At 33.2% G+C, this 18,774-nt stretch overlaps 3 protein-coding genes and 3 pseudogenes across 6 annotated transcripts in view; 2 read left to right on the plus strand and 4 right to left on the minus strand.

Moving 5' to 3' along the window:
- Positions 1-1,526, minus strand: part of LOC125860242 (receptor-like protein Cf-9 homolog) — a 22,739-nt pseudogene extending 21,213 nt beyond the window's left edge.
- The window catches only part of LOC125853596 (receptor-like protein Cf-9 homolog), an 8,546-nt pseudogene extending 454 nt beyond the window's left edge, over positions 1-8,092 (minus strand).
- Positions 1-12,141, plus strand: part of LOC125853599 (putative pentatricopeptide repeat-containing protein At1g10330) — a 63,737-nt gene extending 51,596 nt beyond the window's left edge. Inside the window, exons 4-5 of the mRNA XM_049533323.1 lie at positions 11,345-11,769; positions 12,027-12,141. The gene's annotated coding sequence lies outside the window, so the exon portion shown is untranslated. The remainder of the gene's footprint in view (positions 1-11,344; positions 11,770-12,026) is intronic.
- The window catches only part of LOC125853597 (uncharacterized), a 56,623-nt gene that overhangs the window by 26,680 nt on the left and 11,169 nt on the right, over positions 1-18,774 (plus strand). Inside the window, exon 1 of one of the 4 annotated variants that reach the window (XM_049533316.1) lies at positions 9,965-10,112. The exons of 2 other annotated variants lie outside the window; for them this stretch is intronic. The gene's annotated coding sequence lies outside the window, so the exon portion shown is untranslated. Of the gene's footprint in view, positions 1-9,964; positions 10,113-10,210; positions 10,262-18,774 lie in introns of those variants that run through there. One more of the 4 variants, XM_049533318.1, reaches the window with a different exon arrangement.
- LOC125860251 (receptor-like protein Cf-9) lies at positions 1,523-2,398 on the minus strand (annotated as a pseudogene).
- LOC125853592 (receptor-like protein Cf-9 homolog) lies at positions 12,580-15,421 on the minus strand. Its single transcript, XM_049533309.1, has 2 exons — positions 12,807-15,421; positions 12,580-12,693 (listed from the first exon to the last, which is right to left on the minus strand). The coding sequence occupies exon 1, from the start codon at positions 15,419-15,421 to the stop codon at positions 12,824-12,826; it is 2,598 nt and encodes an 865-aa protein (XP_049389266.1). The 3' UTR covers positions 12,580-12,693; positions 12,807-12,823.

Consider the following 18,774-nt stretch of genomic DNA (forward strand, 5'->3'; position numbering starts at 1 on the left):
TGATCTAGCTCAGATGGAGTTATTGCTTGTGGTACCCTATCATCACCGCCACAGTGTTTTGAGAGTGGCAATCCACGTAACCCATCATTCCCTTGGTATGAACTGTTCTCAAACGTATCAAATTGTTTTCCTTTGGGGATGCATCCAACAAGATGATTGTGAGATAGATTTAAGACTGCAAGAAATGTAAGGGATGCAAGCTGCTGCGAAATTTCTCCTCTGATTTTGTTAGATGAGAGATCCAATGATTCGAGTACAGATAAATTTTGCAATGATGATGGTATATGACCTTCCAAGACATTATGAGATAAGTTCAACGTACGAAGTCCAACAATATGTCCAATAATGTTTGGAATATGACCTTCAAATCTGTTCTTTGAGAGATTGATAATCATGTTAGAATCCAAAATTCGAACAAATTCATAATCATGTCCCTTTGTTGTAATTGTCAGCAAATAAAAACCAGCTAATTGATTTGAAACATACTGTGGGGTTCTTGTACTCTCATCAATTTTCTTCATGGCTTGCAAATTCCCAAAAAGACTTTCTGGTAAATTACCACTAAATCCATTGGATGATAGATCCATAATTTGAAGTTGCGAAAAAAAGTTTCTATTGCCTGAAGATTTAATGGGACCGTGAAACTTATTTGATCTCAAGCTTAAAATCTGCAAATCAGGTAGGTTTCCCAACCAGTTTGGAAATGTGTCATTCAACTGATTGTTACCTAGATCAAGAAGTGTCAAATACTTGCAATTGATCAAAGATGGTGGGACTTTCCCCGTTAGCTTATTCCCGTGCAAGCTAATGACCCTGAAAGAGTTTCCAATACTAAAATTTATATTGATTGTCCCACTAAGACAGTTGTTGCTCAAATCCAAATTCCAAAGGTATTCATTCATGTCACCCAGGCATTGTGGGATTGTTCCCTCCAAATTATTATTTCTCAAATTTAGCACTGTCAGTTCTTTCAGATTGCAGATAGTTGAAGCAATCTGTCCACTGATATTATTGTGCGAAAGGAGAAGATATTTTAGGCTTGTCTCCTGATTTAGGAATGAATTTGATATAGGACCTTCCAGCTGATTTTGACTTAGATCAACTCCAGACAATGTTTTGGACTTGAACTCCTGAATTTTTCCATTGAAAGTGTTACTGCTCAAGTTTAACACTGTCAGTGAAGGAAGGGAGAATATCCAGGAAGGTATAGTCCCATTCAAATGGTTTGATGACAAGAAGAGCCATTTTAGGTTTTGTAGTCCACTTACATTGGATGAAATTGGACCAATTAGGGAATTGGATGAAAAATCTAGCCATTCAAGTTGGGTCCAACTTCTGTTAAAGGATAAGAATTCAAGTTGGCCATCAAAGTTGTTATTTCTAAGTGATAACTCCTTGAGCTTTCCAAATCTCGAGAACAGGGAAATTGGTCCTTTAAGATGGTTATTACCAAGGTCCAAAAACTCTATGTTGGTGAGATTCCATAGAGGTTTAGTAATAGACCCTGACAGATTAGAATCACTCATGTCCAATACAAGCAATGAAGTTAGATGGCTAAATGATTCAGGTATCCTATCAGTAATATTCACATCACTGAGATATAAGTACATGAGTGATGCACTGCTATTCCAGTTGGTTGTGGGAAACCTAACTGTGAGTTGGGGATTGTCTGATAAATCGAGAGTTTTTAAGTTGGAAAGGTGGAAAACTCTTTCGGGCAATATCCCACGTAAATGTGTGTCTGAAATTAAAGCTCTAGAGTTGTTAAATGAGAAGAGAAATACAGAGGAATGGTGGAAGAGATATACACATAGTCAAGGTAGAGCTCTCTTAATTGGGTCAAGTTATTAAGGAGCAGTTCAAAATTGTGAGGCCCAAGTCTAAGTTCAGATGGATAAGCAGTCGAGATATGAAGAACTTGTAGTTTAGAAAGATGAGAGATTTCATAAGGGATTAGACCTGTAAAACTTGAACTCGACAAATCAAGATGCGTTAATCTAGAGAACTCACCAAATTTAGGTGAAATGAGCGATCCGGAGAAATCATTAAAAGACAAATAAAGCCTTTTGAGATTGGAGAGTTGAAAGAGGCTACTATTGGAATGAAACTTGCCTTGAAGATGGCTGCAACGGAGATCAAGCTCAATCACTTGTCCTGTCGTCTCATCACAATGAACTCCATCCCATGAGCAACAATCTATGCTCTTCTTCCATGAAAAAGTTTTTGGATGAGAAGAATAACAAATATAAGAATCATCAGGATTTGTCGTAAACATGTGCTTGAATTGTAGAAGGGCAAGAGCTTGATCTTCGGGGCAAAAATGAGGTGAGGATGAGGAGAAAGCAAGTTGACAGAGAAAGGTATATAGCATAAAACACACAAGTTTTACACAACCCATTTCTTCACTAAAATGGTCAAAAACTAATTAAGTTGTTAGAGAAAAAATAAAGAAATGTTTGCTTTGTGTGTCTATTCAATAATTTTGATGAGGTATATATAGCACAAATTAAGCAAATAAAAATTTACTACTAGTTATGTAGTCATTTTCAGTCAAATTAAAGTTGTGAATCACATATGCCTATTCAATGTGTCACACAAGTGAGTGCCGGAAACTATCAATAGTTCACATTCTCAATTCAAATGCATGATAGCAACAACACAAAGTTCCACAACTTGTATATAACACATGCATTTTGTCTGAAACCTTATGATAGACAAAGATGTCACAAGAAATTTCTTTGTTTTGGTTCCCTTAACAACCCTGCCCACACTCCCATATAACTTTCCCTTTTTGTTACAAAACAAAAGAAAAAGAATAAAATTTGTACTTTGCTTTCTCTTCTCCTCAAGATACACATGTAGGCTTTTGACCTTGTATTTGTTAAAATAGTAAAAGTTATGATATTATATATGTATAAAGTGAAGTGATACTGCTAATTAATGATGTGAGGCATTTAGGAGTAAACTGTGCAAGGTTTACCCAAAGCCAACGGTATCACACCATTTTAAGAGTTTCTTCGTCCATATTTTTGTGCATGATGTCCGTTTATTTTCACAATTCGTCTTGTAAATTTGTTTGGATCTGCACTTCTGGTGTTGATTTTAAGGTCTTACTTTCTGTTCCAAGTTGATACTCACTCCGGTCAATAATAAGTGTCCTTTTATTTAAGTAATGTCGATTTTTTAAGCAAAAGGTGTATGCCATGTCTTAATTTAGTTCCCATGAGCACAGAGCAATTCAAGTTCTTGAACATTATGAACGAAACTTCCTATAACAGAACTTTTTGTACTCCTTTGAGAATTATCCCTTAATTAGTTTCGAGCATAAGCTCAAGAATGCATCTCTTTCCTAGATCAATAATTTTTTATAAAGCTAAAATTCTGGACTGTTTGATACAGGATGGTGTAAATTGTGGCATCTTTCTCACCCTTATAAATGTGTACTAGTCCTTGGACACGTGCTTTGCACGTGTATTCCATACAATTTTAAACTACACAAACACACACACCTTATGAAGAGTATTTTAAACAATCGGAATAGATTTACCTGAAGTAGACTCTTCTTGGAGGAGAAATCTAACTGAAAGAAGGCAAATGGAATAATGGGACAAACACACCTTATGAAGAGTATTTTAAAGAATATTAAAAGATTGACCATAATAAATATCATGGAGAAGATAAAACTACACCTATGTACAACCAGTAAAAATCAAGAAATTTAATATTAATATAAATGAAGAATGTAAAAAGACTCTATGGAAGATGAAAGAAATAAAATTTAATGAGTAAAATAATTTAGGAAACTTATACACATGTTACCTGACCATAATTAATTGTTGTTACACAATGTCTTCCTCACCCTCACCAAACGTTTTTGTTCCTCTTAAACATGTAGTGAAGGAGAAGGTGAAAGAGATAAATAAAATTATGGCAGTAAGCATTTTCAGAAAACATATATAGTATTTGGATTCATTGAATTTGAGGGGTTAATGAATTTTGTTATATTTTCTTATGTAAACAAAAGTTATTCAAATGAATATTTGCTTTTACTCGGATAAAATGGTAAACTAACTTTTGATTCATTATTATTATGGATATTAATTATTATTTATGAATAATAACTTTTTTTTGTTCCCACTTTTAATATATATATAAATTAATTTACCATGTATGTAATTCATCATTAGTTTGTGCTAATTATAACAGAAGAAAATCAAAAGTTTAAACGATTGCAAGCTTCCATAGTAAGTATTTATTGAAGCAATAACTTAACATTTAATATAATTTTATGAATATAATTTATCTGAGAATTTTTATAACTTTGCACGGTAGGAGTAACTGAGGTACACTTAAGGGTCATTTTAACTGTTGCCAAACTTTTTGATTTCCTTTTTGTCATTTAATAGGATGTAATCCAATTGTACAAATATTCATTGTATCTATATTAATTCATGTCATAGATTGTGAGTTCTCCATTTTTAGAATATTAATATTATTATTAAAAATATATTAGGATATTTATTATAATTAATGTGTATTTATATTTTTGTTCATAACTATGTAATAATAGTGTTTAATAGAAAATACAATAATTTTTATTAATATTTAATATATATTTACATTTTTGTCCATAAATATTATGATATTATAAGGACATTTTTGTAATTCAACTTTTGACATAGAGGCTTCCCACTTATAATATAATATGAGATGATGATAACCCAACAAAATGCCTTTTCTTAGCAAAAAGAAAAGGAAAAAGTTGAGGTGAACTAGTATTCATGCTTCATAATTCTGTGCACATAATATATATTTGATCCGAGCTCTGTTATTGAGAATGCTCATTTAATGAGTCCGATAAATTATGATTTGAAGTGGACTCAAGTTTGCATGCTCTTTATAGTACGAGATGTCAAATGTAGTTTTTAAGCATTTTCTTTAACAGAACTTTTAGTACTCCTTGAACTAATCCGTTATTGTTTTCCTACAAGGTATGTTGTACAAGGCCTGTATCTAATGTCACAGAGATTTATTAAGAAATAGGAATGCACAGAGAGCAGAGGCGACTAGATCAATACCTCTACAGATCGAAGTTGAGAAAAAAAGGCATATCTTCGATTCTTTTTACATATAAACATTTGAAATTAGACAAGTGTGATTTTCAACTAACAAGGAGTGGTGACTTTAGAGCAATCTTTAACACCATAAGGATATTTAAGCCAATTTTTAAGAGTCTTAAAAGGTGTACACGTTTAGCTTGCTATTGAAATTATTGATGTAATTTTTTAAAAAAAAACATAACTTAATAAATTTATTAACTGAACATTGCAGTCGAAATGAAGTAGCTAACTAATAATCAGGCTGAATAAATTACTACATACTATATAACAGACTATTGGTAAACGAAAACTCGTGCTATTGCATCCCAACAACTCAGTAGACTTGAATCCTGCAATTTTCAAAAATAAAGAATTAAAGTTGGGAGCTTTAGGGATGAAGTAGGTAGAAATTACATCGATATATAAAAAATAATCTTCTGAAGGATAAAGATCAAGTTGAATACCTGGAGGTCGCTACACACTAATATCTTTTCTTGTGTTTTTTCATTCTCGTAGTAATTCCGTGTTCCAATTTTAAATCCATCCTCGAAAACCATGCTGGATATTGAGTTGACAACATTATGTATATTACAGACAGTCCAATAACTAGACCACAAGCGAAACCCATGAGAACTGCCTGCCAACTGATCATTGGCGAATCTTCTTCTTCTTCTTGATCTAGCTCAACTAGAATTGTCTCTTGTGGTACCCTATCATCACGGCCACAATCTCTTGAGGTGGCAATCCTCGTAACCCACCATTCCCTTGGTATGAACTGTTCTAAACGTATCAAATTGTTTTCCTTTGGGAATGCATCCAACAAGATGATTGTGAGAGAGATTTAAGACTTCAAGAAATGTGAGGGATGCAAGCTGCAGCGGAATTTCTCCACTGATTTTATTAGATGAGAGATCCAATGATTCAAGTACAAGTAAATTTTGCAACGATGTTGGTATATGACCTTCCAAGACATTATGAGATAAGTTCAAGGTACGAAGTCCAATGAGATCTCCAATAATGCTTGGAATACGACCTTCAAATCTATTCATTGAGAGATCGATAATTATTTGTGTAGTCAAAACTTGAGGAAGTTCATGATCCAGTCCCTTTGTTGTCACTATCAAAGAATTTTTGTAATAATAAGAATATATATCTGCTACATACTTTGGGGTTCCACTGTTCTCACCATTTGTTTTCATGGCTTGAAAATTCTGAAACAAGCTCACTGGTAACTCTCCACTAAATCCGTTGGATGAGAGATCTATGACTCGAATTTTAGCAAAGAAGTTGTCAGTCCTTATAGGGCCATAGAACTTATTTGATCTCAACTTTAAGATCTGCAAATCAGGTATACCTCCCAACCATTTTGGGAACGTGTCATTCAACTCATTATTACTTAAATCTAGAAATTCCAATTTTTTACAATTGATCAAAGATGGTGGAACTTTCCCCTGTAGCTTATTGCCATCCAATTTAATGATGTTGAGTTGGTTTCCAATACTAAAAGTTGTATTAATTGTCCCACTAAAACTATTGTTGCTTAAATCCAAAATCTCAACTGCACTCATCTCACCCAAACATTGTGGGATTGTTCCCTCCAAATTATTGTTTCCCAAATCTAGTACTTCCAATGCTTTCAGATTGCAGATAGTTGAAGCAATGGGACCCTCCAGCTGATTTTTATTTAGAGTAACGGTATATAATGTTTTGGACTTAAACTCCTGAATTTTTTCACCGAAATGGTTATCACCTAAGTCTAAATCACTTAGTGAAGGAAGGGAGAATATCCAGGAAGGTATAGTCGCTTTCAAGTGGTTTGATGACAAGTAGAACCATTTTAGGTTTTGCAGTCCACTTACATTGGAAATTAGACCAGTTAGGGAATTGGACTGAAAATCTATGAATTCAAGCTGCGTCAAACTTTTGTTGAAGGATAAGAACTCAAGTCGGTCATCAAAGTTGTTATTTGGAAGTGATAACTCCCTGAGCTTTTCAAATCTCAAGTCCTGAGAAATTGGTCCTTCAAGATGGTTATGACCAAGGTACAAAAACTCTATGTGGGTGAGATTCCATAGAGATTTAGGAATTAGCCCTGACAGATTAGAGTCACTCATGTCCAATTCAAGCAATGAAGTTAGATGGCTAAATGATTCAGGTATCCTACCAGTACTATTCACACCATAGAGATATAACTTCATGAGTGATGCACTGCTATTCCATTTGGTTGCGGGAAACCTAACTGTGAGCTGGGGATTCTCAGATAAATCAAGGAATTCTAAATCGGAAAGGTGGAAAACTCTTTCAGGCAATACCCCACGTAACTGTGCATCTGAAAGTTGTAGAGTTGTTAAATGAGAAGAGAAATTCGAAGGAATAGTGGAAGAGATGTTCAAAGAGTCAAGGTAGAGCTCTCTTAATTGGGTCAAGTTCTTAAGGAGCAGTTCAAAATTGTGAGGCCCAAGACTAAGCTCATTTAGACCACTGATACAAAGAATGTGTAGTTTAGAAAGGTGAGAGATTTCAGAAGGGATTAGACCCGTAAAATTAGAATCCGACAAATCAAGATGCGTTAAACTTGAAAACTCTCCAAATTTAGGTAAAATGAGCGATCCAAAGAAATCATTATAAGATAAATCAAGCCTTTTGAGATTGAAGAGTTGAAAGAGGCTACAATTGGAATGAAACTTGCCTTGAAGTTGGCTGCAACTGAGATCAAGCTCAATCATTTGTCCTGTAGTCTCGTCACAATGAACTCCATCCCATGAGCAGCAATCTGTGCTCTTGTTCCAGAAAAGAGTTCTTGGATATGACTGCATCCTTTGGTCTGTTATGTCGAAACAACCATAAGAAGTAGGTCTCACGGTAAACATGTGCTTGAATTGTAGAAGGGCAAGAGCTTGATCTTCGGGGCACAAATGAGGTGAGGATGAGGAGAAAGCAAGTTGACAGAGAAAGGTATATAGCATAAGGAATACAAGCTTTACACAATCCATTTCTGCACTAAAAATGATCAAAACTAATTAAGTTGGTGGAGAAGAAATCAAGAAATGTTTTCTTTGTGTGTCTACTCAATAATTTTGATGAGGTATATATAGCACAATTTAAACAAAGAAAAACTTACCAATAGTTACCTAGTCATTTTCTGTCAATTCAAAGTTGTCAATCATATATGCACATTCAATGTGTCATACAAATGAATGCAGGAAACATCAATATTTCACATTCTCAATTCAAATGAAAGTAACAACACAGAGTCCCCACCACTTGTTTATAACACATTACACATGCATTTTGAGTGATACCTTATTATAGACAACTTAATTGGATTCCAGGAATAGGACCACCACACAACTAAGTTGTTTAGGATAAGACTATTACTTTACTTGGTGTATAGACTTTGAAAGAAACATAACAACTTTATATCTTAGGAATAGGACAGTCACTTTGCTAATGCATTAAGGTTATACTGGAAATCTGCTCTGAATTCAGCGCCTTACATAGTGCATCAGCTCCAGCCAATTTTCCACTAGAATCAACATGCTGATGGAACACAGTGCAGGAGTCCATTAAGTCCAACTAGATTAAACATTTTTTTGGTTGAGAGTGCTGTTCTGTCTTCTCGGAGAGCAGAACGGAAGAAACACGTTGTTATAGTCCTCAAAGTTTAGTGATGGAAGGGACAATATCTAGAATGGCACATATCATTCGAGTCAAGTAGTTTGATCACATTATGAGAAACTGTAGATTAAGTGATCTGAAGATACAAATTCTGTCCAATTTCTGTTTTATCAGTTGAATATGTCCATGAATAATTAGGCTGAATTTATTTCCACATACTATAGACAAATGAAAACAAATTTTGGTTGAGTCACAAAGGAAGAAAACTCATGACCTTTCTCATAGGCTAACAAACACTTCATGAAACTAATACTAACAAACTCAGTGTAGTCCCACTGGTGGGGTCTGACCGTCTTGGGAGGATAGTATGTACGTAGACCTTACCTCTACCTTGAAGGTAGAGAGTTGTTTCTAATAGATTCTCGACTCAAAGAAAGATGTAAAAGAAGGCAGTAGCAACAAGCAGAAAATACAACAAGATAATACAGTAATTGAGGCTAAAGAAACAACAGATAGTAATAAATATCTTAGATAAAAATAAAGTTTGTAGTTGGAGAGAAAAGGTTTGCTTTTGAAGGACAAATATTTGAATCCTGGAGACTAATAGACATTAATCAGAAGCAAATATACTCCCCATACTCCTATGTGCAAAGTTTATTAAGTTTAACGAAAATATTCTTTATGACATTCTTACCGCGGATAAAGTTCAGTGACCATTCTTAGGTTGAAATAGATCTTATTTGTATAAATATATTATTTTCAAATGTATCAATTTTAAATGAAAAATATGAAGAATTTCACGACCATATTGACCTTACTAGCAAGAAATAATGCTTTTTGTTTTCCTTATTAGTTATGACACTTTCGAGATCGCACAAGTCTATTACATAAATGCACCAAAACAAAGCAAGACACTCAGAAATAAATAATGAATTCCGAAGATCTTAGGCCTAAATTAATAATGGAACTACGAAGTTCGTCATTTTAATTTTAGCTTCAGACAATAATCTTTTTTTCCTTCTTGAATAAAATTTTATATAATTAAAACATTACATAGAAGTACTAGAAACCACAATTTACTATTAAGAGCATATTTCTAAATTTTTTTAATTAAAAAAAAACTGTTTCACTCTTCAAATAAAAATTATTTAGGGGACAAACTTCACATAAGAAAAGTTTGAGGACCATTTTAGCATTTAAATTACTATCATAAACAGATTACCGGCATCACCAAGGAAGATAATTTCCCATTACCCAATTGAACGTTTGAAGCCCTAATTTATCAGTGAAATCAGTGGAGCAAAAAGGGATTTTTTTTTTTTTTAACTTTCTTTGTTTCAAAAGCTAAGTAGAGAAACCCCATTTGGTTGAAATTCAAGAATCTGCAGTTGAAAGGTAAATTTTTTTAATGTTTTATAAGCATAGTAGAGAAACCCATTTGGTTAAAAATCAAGAATTTGCAGCTTAAAGGTATTTTTTTTTTGTTTTATAAGCATAGTAGAGAAACCCCATTTGGTTAAAATTCAAGAATCTGTAGCTATAAGGTAGAAAAAATTCTTCTTGTTCTATTTTCTGTTAAAAAATGAGCTAACTGTATGTCTTTCTTTGATAGTATAATGATATGTTGTTGAAGTATTGAATGTGGAAACAGAAAGGGTGAATCTTGGTACTCAAAACTAGCTCTTTTTTCTCCTTTGATCTTTAGTTGGAATGATTCTGAACTTTGCTTCAAAGTTCGGATTTTTTTTTGCTTTGCTGGGGTTTGTGTTTTGACCTCTTTTGTATTTGATGGAATTCTTTGTTAATTTTATGTTTTACAAACAAAATATGCTGACTTTCCCATGAAATTTGTCGAGGGGTAAATGTATTCTTTGAACGTGTGGCAGAGCCAGGATTTTCACTAAGGGGTTCAAAATATGAATAGGTAAACAATGGAAGAAGAAGAAGAAACAGTGTAATTTTCCATCCTCCTCGGCCCTGTTTGGCTCTGCCCCTGCTTTGAACCCATTTTGGAAATTTTTGAATGTTAAAGTTTGGAACATTTTTGTTTACTTGAGGTATGATTTTGTTAATCCTTTTGCATTTGATAAAATTGTATGGTTTAATGTGCTTGCCTTCTTTTGCTTATTTCATGTTTCACAGCAAATAAAACTAATAATATCATGAAATGTGTATCAAGTTTTCTTTGAACCCAATTTGAAAATTTTGCGATTCTTTGTTAAAGTTTGAAACATTTTGTTTGTTGACACTATCATCATATGTTTTTATTTTATGTTTTGTAAAGATATCAGAGATTGGAGACTATTCTGTTTGAGATTAACCTATGTAGCTGATTTTCCTTTTTTGCTGACTCATGTTTGGATAATGCTTCCTACAACCATTTTTTTAAAATCATCTTATTTTTTAGGTACTGGTTGTTGATTCTTATCCTGCATTTTTAGAATTTGGTTTTGTTCCAAGATCGTAAAGTTTGAGATCCTTCATGACGACTGCATTGATTGCGTTTTATGGAAAGATGGGTTGTTTGATATATGCTTCAAAGATATTTGATGCAATGGTTAGCAAGCAGGTTTGCTCTTGAAATGTCACATGAATGGAGCACTATGGTTGTGTGGTTGATCTCATAGGGAGAGCTGGGCTACTACAGGAAGCGTACGACTTCATAAAGAAGATGCCTTTTGAAGCTGATGCCACTGTCTTGGGGGTTCTGAAGGGTGCTTGTAGACTTCATGGAGCTATTGAATTGGGAAATGAAGTATCACAACTACTGCTTGAGTCGCAACCGAATCATTTGTGCTGGCGCAGAGAGGTGGGATAATGCTGCTGCCTTGAGAAAAGCAATGTTAGATGCTGGAATACACAAGATTTCAGCCCACAGTTTTATTTAGTGGAGCTGTTAACTGCCGCATCAGCTAAGTCATAGCTTGACAGATACATGTTTGTGAAATCTCGACTCATCAAAATGAGTTAGAAGGATCCTGCATATGGATTTTGCAGAGAGATTAAAGCACTGCTTAAAGAAAGCTGTAGTGATATCCTTTTGTTTGGCGAGGTATTTCCTATTGTTTTCTACTTCTGTTTTTATGAATCTTTTTCTTTGCCCCGAAACTTTGAAATTATGCAGCGGTTTGCTAATTAATTAATCTGAACAATAGTTGATCACGATAAAGCTCGCCTATAGTCAAGCGCTTCTGCTTGATTTCTTCCTAAATGAAATTTGAAATCCTTATGGATTTCGATCACTAGAAACTCTATCACTCAGTTGTGTGTTTATGTCTATCTTATTTTGGGGTTTGAACATTATTGCAGGTCTCTATGCAAGTTATTTTTTGGGGCAGAGGCGTAGTTTGTTATTGTATAACAGTGATGCTTGGGTCAACTTGTGTTCTATTCAATTAATTCAACTGGTACCGTCTACCTTCCAGATATTCGGTAACTCTGTCATCCGAGACTTAGATGGGAAGAGTTGAAGGTTCTTTCTTCAGATCTTCAAAGAATGTAGATTCGAGTTGAAAACACATGATGTTGTCTATGTGAGGCTCAGGCAGTAGAGAAAAATGCAAATATTTTTCCTAATGTTTCTTTGATCTTTTGATGAGGACCATCATGAGTCGGAAAAAATATATTTTGAAACTCTGCAACTTCAGATTTTTATGTTTCCGAACTCAAAGTAGAGTGTTCTATGTTTGTGTTATGATGTCATGTGAAAGAGTTGAGTGAAATACTATGTTTTTAGTGATGACACATATCATCTAATTAAATGATCTAAAGATTTAAGTTTATGTCCGGTTTCTGTTTATTAGTCGAATTTATATCTACATGCCATAGACAAATATAAACGAAATCTGGTTGAGTCTCAAAGGAAGGGAAAGTCATGTCTTTATTCATAGGATAACAAATACTTTATGGAAACATCACAAACTATGAAAGATAAAGGCTTTTATCTGCATCTTCAGAAACTTTGTAGAGATGAATCCTGCAATTTTCAAAAATGAAGAATTAAAGGTAAGAGCTTGAGGATGAAGGAGGTCGAAAATACATTGATATATAAAAAATGACCTCAAGAAAGATAAAGATCAAGTTGAATACCTGGAGGTAGCTACTCACTAATATCTTTTCTCGTGCCTTTTCATTCTCGTAGTAATTCTGTGTTCCAATTGCACAACCAACCTCAAAAACCATGTTGGATATTGAGTTGACAACATTATGTATATTACGGACAGTCCAATAACAAGTCCACAACCGTAACCCATGAGAACCGCTTGCCAACTGATCATTGGTGAATCTTCTTCTTCTTCTTGATCTAGCTCAACTGGAATTGTCTCTTGTGGTACCCTATCATCACCGCCACAGTGTTTTGAGAGTGGCAATCCACGTAACCCATCATTCCCTTGGTATGAAGTGTTCTCAAACGTATCAAATTGTTTTCCTTTGGGGATGCATCCAACAAGATGATTGTGAGAGAGATTTAAGACGGCAAGAAATGTGAGGGATGCAAGTTGTGGTGGAATTCCTCCGCTGATTTTGTTAGATGAGATATCCAATGATTCGAGTACAGATAAATTTTGCAATGATGCTGGTATATGACCTTCTAAGACATTATGAGATAAGTTCAAGGTACGAAGTCCAACGAGATCTCCAATAATGTTAGGAATATGACCTTCAAATCTGTTCTTTGAGAGATCGATAATCATGTTAGAATCCAAAATTCGAACAGAATTATAATCCTGTCCCTTTGTTGTAATTGTCGTCAAATAATCATAATAACCAGCAAATTCATCAGAAACATACTCTGGGGTTCTTGTACTCTCATCAATTTTCTTCATGGCTTGCAAATTCCCAAAAAGACTTATTGGTAAATTGCCACTAAATCCATTGGATGATAGATCAAGAATTTGAAGCTGCGCAAACAAGTTTGTATTCCGTGAAGATTTAATGGGACCGTGAAACTTATTTGATCTCAAGCTTAAAATCTGCAAATCAGGTAGGTTTCCTAACCAGTTTGGAAATGTGTCATTCAATTGATTGTTACCTAGATCAAGAAGTGTCAAATACTTGCAATTGATCAAAGATGGTGGGACTTTCCCCGTTAGCTTATTCCCGTGCAAGCTAATGACCCTGAAAGAGTTCCCAATACTAAAATTTATATTGATTGTCCCACTAAGACTGTTGTTGCTCAAATCCAAATTCCAAAGGTTTTCATTCATCTCACCCAAACATTGCGGGATTGTTCCCTCCAAATTATTACTTCTCAATTCTAACAAAATCAATGCTTTCAGATTGCAGATAGCTGAAGCAATCTGTCCACTGATATTATTGTGTGAAAGGAGAAGAAATGTTAGGATTGGCTGGTTTAGGAGTGAATTTGGTATATGACCTTGCAGCTGATTTTGTTTTAGAGAAACTTTAGACAATGTTTTGGACTTGAACTCCTGAATTTTTCCACTGAAAGTGTTATTGCTCAAGTCTAACACTTCCAGTGAAGAAAGGGAGAATATCCAGAAAGGTATAGTCCCATTCAAGTCGTTTGATGACAAGTCGAGCCATTGTAGGTTTTGCAGTCCACTTCCGTTGGATGGAATTGAACCAGTTAGGTAATTGGACGCAATTTGTAGCGATTCAAGTTGCGTCCAGCTTCTGTTAAACTCAAGTTGACCATCAAAGTTGTTATTTTTAAGTGATAACTCCGTGAGCTTTCCAAATCTCGAGAACAGGGAAATTGGTCCTTTAAGATGGTTATTACCAAGGTCCAAAAACTCTATGTTGGTGAGATTCCATAGAGGTTTAGTAATAGACCCTGACAGATTACAATCACTCATGCCCAATACAAGCAATGAAGTTAGATGGCTAAATGATTCAGGTATCCTATCACTAATATTCACATGATAGAGATATAACTTCATGAGTGATGCACTGCTATTCCATTTGGTTGTGGGAAACCTAACAGTGAGCAGGGAATTGGATGATAAATCAAGGAATTCTAAATCGGAAAGGTGGAAAACTCTTTCGGGCAATACCCCACATAAATTTGTCTGTGGAAGCTGTAGATATTTTAAATAAGAAGAGAAATTCTGAGGAATTGTGGAAGAGATGTTTACATAGTCAAGGTTGAGCTCTCTTAATTGGGTCAAGTTTTTAAGGAGCAGTTCAAAATTGTGAGGCCCAAGACTAAGGTCATATAGACCACTGAATCGAAGAACGTGTAATTTAGAAAGGTGAGAGATTTCTGTTGGCATTAGACCTGTAAAACCTGTACCTGACAAATCAAGATGCGTCAAGCTAGAGAACTCACCAAATTTAGGTGAAATGAGCGATCCGGTGAAATTATTACATGACAAATCAAGCCTTTTGAGATTGGATAATTGAAAGAGGCTACTATTGGAATGAAACTTGCCTTGAAGTGTGCTGTAACTGAGATCAAGCTCAATTACTTGTCCCGTCATCTCGTCACAATGAACTCCGTCCCATGAGCAACAATCTGTGGTCTTGTTCCATAAAAGAGTTTTTGGATATGACTGAATCTCTTGGTCTGTTATTATTTCACGACAAAAATTAGAAGCATTGGGATTAATGGTGAACATGTGCTTAAATTGTAGAAGAGCAAGAGCTTGATCTTCGGGGCATAAATGAGATAAGGATGACGAGAAAACAAGTTGACAGAGAAAGGGATATAGCATAAAAAATACAAGTTTTACATAATCCATTTCTGCACTAAAAATGATCAAAACTAACTAAGTTGGTAGAGAAGAAATCAAGAAATATTTTCTCTGTGTGTCTATTCAATAATTTTGATCATATACACAAAAATAACCTTATAAAGTTAAATAATAATTAATCAAATATTAAATAATAATCATATCATATTATTATACTATTATACCACTACTAATCATATTTATTATTATATTATATATCAACATAATATAATTATTATATTGAACATTCCTTAAATATAAATACACAAAAACAAATATGATTATATTTATGCATTCAAAAATTGAAGAATATTTCTCAATTCTAAAGTAAATTTGCTTTATCAATAAAATTAAAATTCATGTAAGTAACATAAATGCTATAGAGTCTAATACTTAATATGAATTATATAAAATTTATTTTTCGTGAAATGAAAGAGGAATAACAGTACTAAAGAGAAAAAACATATAGTAATGAAGTTGGATAAAAATGCAACACTTTGTAAGAGAAGAAACTTTTAGTTAGAGAAGTTAATTTTTCTGCGTTGCTAATATTCCCGTTTTACAACTCAAAACTTTTACTCCCTCGATTCCTTTTTATATGTCATCCTTCTTATAAATAGTTGGTCTATAATACTTGTCATTTCATAAAATCAATGCATAAATTACAATATTCTTCCTATTTTACCATTGTGAGTTATTAGCCTTGAAAATATACATTTGACCAACATAGAAAAATCAAGTAAATAATTCATGTTCATTTGTCAAATTAATTAATCAAAATAAATTAATTCATATTCATTGATTGAAAAGTTGACTTCAAAAGTAAATAAATAAGGGTAGAATAGTAAACTTACTTAATTTCTTAATGCACTCAATTAAAAATGATAACATAAAAATAAGAACGAAGGGAGTAAAATATAATATATAAATTTTATAATTATAATAATAATAATAGGGTACAAACGCGCAATGCACATTTCCAGAACTAGTAGCATAAATTAAGCATTTTCAGTCAATTTGAAGTTGACAATCACATATGCACATTCAATGTATCATTCAGTCTGTTCACATTCTCAATTCAAATGCATTTTGTCTGATACCTTATTATAGACAAAAATGTCACATAAAAGGTATTTGTTTTGGTTCCCTTGCCACCCCACTCAAAACTTTCCCTTTCTATTACAAAGCAAAAAAAGAAGAAGAAAATTCATATTTTGCTTTCTCTTCTCCTCAAGATACACATGTTAAAGCATTAGACCTCGTGTTTGTTACCAAATTCAACTTTCAACAAAAGAATGAAAGTTCGTTCCAATGAAAATATCAAGCTCAATTAAAATTGTGAAGCTTCAAAGTGCGAAGTTGGATTAAAATTAACTGACCATTTTTTTCTTCTTTTAAAAAAAACTGTTATTTTAAAAAATTGTGGTAATAAAATATCCATGTATTCATTTAATTTATGTTGGAAAGTCATTACTAATTAATTGATAAACTACCAAAAAATTGGAAAGTCATTATTAATTGATAGACTACTGTTTCTTCCAATAAGAAAAATCAATAGGGTACATGTTTTATACATAAATGAGTGATTAAAGTTCTGCAGTAATTAATAGTTCCAAGTATGAAGGCCATTTCAAAGTAAATTTAGATATCAACTTGTTTTACTATTCTTGAAATATTGTACACAACAAGTTGAAGTTGAAGTTGAGTCCAAATCTCCTTTGAGTTAAATTTTTTTTGATATCTGCTACAATGAAAAAAGTTCCTTCAACTTTGGTCCATGGTTTCATGATGTTTCTTTGATCGTTTGATGAGTCTGTCAAAAATATTTTCGAACTCTGTAACTACAAATTTATGTTTTTGAACATAAAGTCGAGTGCTCTATGTTTTTATTATGATGTCATGTGAATGAGTTGAGTGAATACAATGTTTTTAGTGATGGCACATACCATCCGATTGAATGATCTAAATGTTATATCGTAATTTTACTATCTTTAGAAAAATCACTTTTGAAATGTTTCAAGTATAAAACAATTTGAGAAAAATACTTAAAAAAGAGTTGTCACTTAATTTTTTTTAAAGAAATTAAGAAAACTTATAATTTAAAATGATTCTAACAGATTAAGTCTTTAAAAATTTAAGGAAAATGGGTAAGAGGTTCTTATTTACGCTTCAAGAAGGTTTTTAAGACATTTGAAGCGTTCGCTAACACGCGGTTATCCTACGACTTAGTTAGAATATTTTTTTGACTATTTTTGGGAAGTGATTATGAAAATGACTTTTAATATTAACTTGAAAAAAATAGTTAAACAAAGAACAATTTTTTATTTTTTTTAGAAAGGGGAACCTTAATTAAAATATTTGAATTTAATTACAGGTGATTAGGATTTTAACAAAACTTGATTAATTAAAATTTATTTGAATCATTTTAAAATAATAATTTAAACCGATTTGATTAACTAAAAGTATGAAAACTATTTTAAATTAATTGAAGAATAAATAAAAAGTTTTGACTAAATATATTCAATAAAAGTATAAAAGTTGATAAAAAATGAATCATATTAAAATAAACTAAAATAAAGAATACAGTTCACCTTTTGGGGGATTTAATTAAGTTATTTAAAGTTAGAGTTAATAAAAAACTAACAATAAATAATCACAATTAAATAGGTTAAGAGTGAAGGAGAAATTGAATTTGGGCCCTTCTTAGGCCTGCTGCAGGTTGTGTTTGGGTTTTGGCCCTATTTTTGCCCTTGAAAACCTGTATATATACCAAGCGTATATTACTGTATATTTCCGCTGTATATCAGACTTTATATCATCCATATACAGTTACGAAATTCAGGTGGTTTGATGACAAGTAGAGTAATTGTAGATTTCGTAGTCCACTTACGAAATTGGATGGCATTGGACCAGTTAGGAAATTTGATGAAAAATCTAATATTTCAAGTTGCATCCAGCTTCTGTTAAAGTATAAGAACTCAAGTTGACCATCAAAGTTGTTATCATCAAGTAACAAACTCTCTAGTGGGTGAGTTTCCATAGAGGTTTAGGAATAGGCCCTGATAGATTAGAATGACTCATGTCCAACTCATGAAGTGAAGTTAGATGGCTAAATGATTCAGGTATCCTACCAGTAATATTCACATCTTAGAGATATAACTTCATGATTGATGCACTACTATTCCATTTGGTTGTGGGAAACCTAACTGTGAGCTGGGGATTTTCTGATAAAAGAAGGGATTCTAAGTTGGAAAGGTGGAAAACTCTTTCGGGAAATACCCCACATAACTGTGTGCGTGGAAGCCATAGAGTTGTTAAATAAGAAGAGAAATTCAGATGAATGCTCGAAGAGATGTTCACAT

The sequence above is a fragment of the Solanum stenotomum genome, chromosome 1 (genome assembly GCF_019186545.1).
Source record: "Solanum stenotomum isolate F172 chromosome 1, ASM1918654v1, whole genome shotgun sequence".
In the NCBI taxonomy this organism is placed as follows: Eukaryota; Viridiplantae; Streptophyta; class Magnoliopsida; order Solanales; family Solanaceae; genus Solanum; species Solanum stenotomum.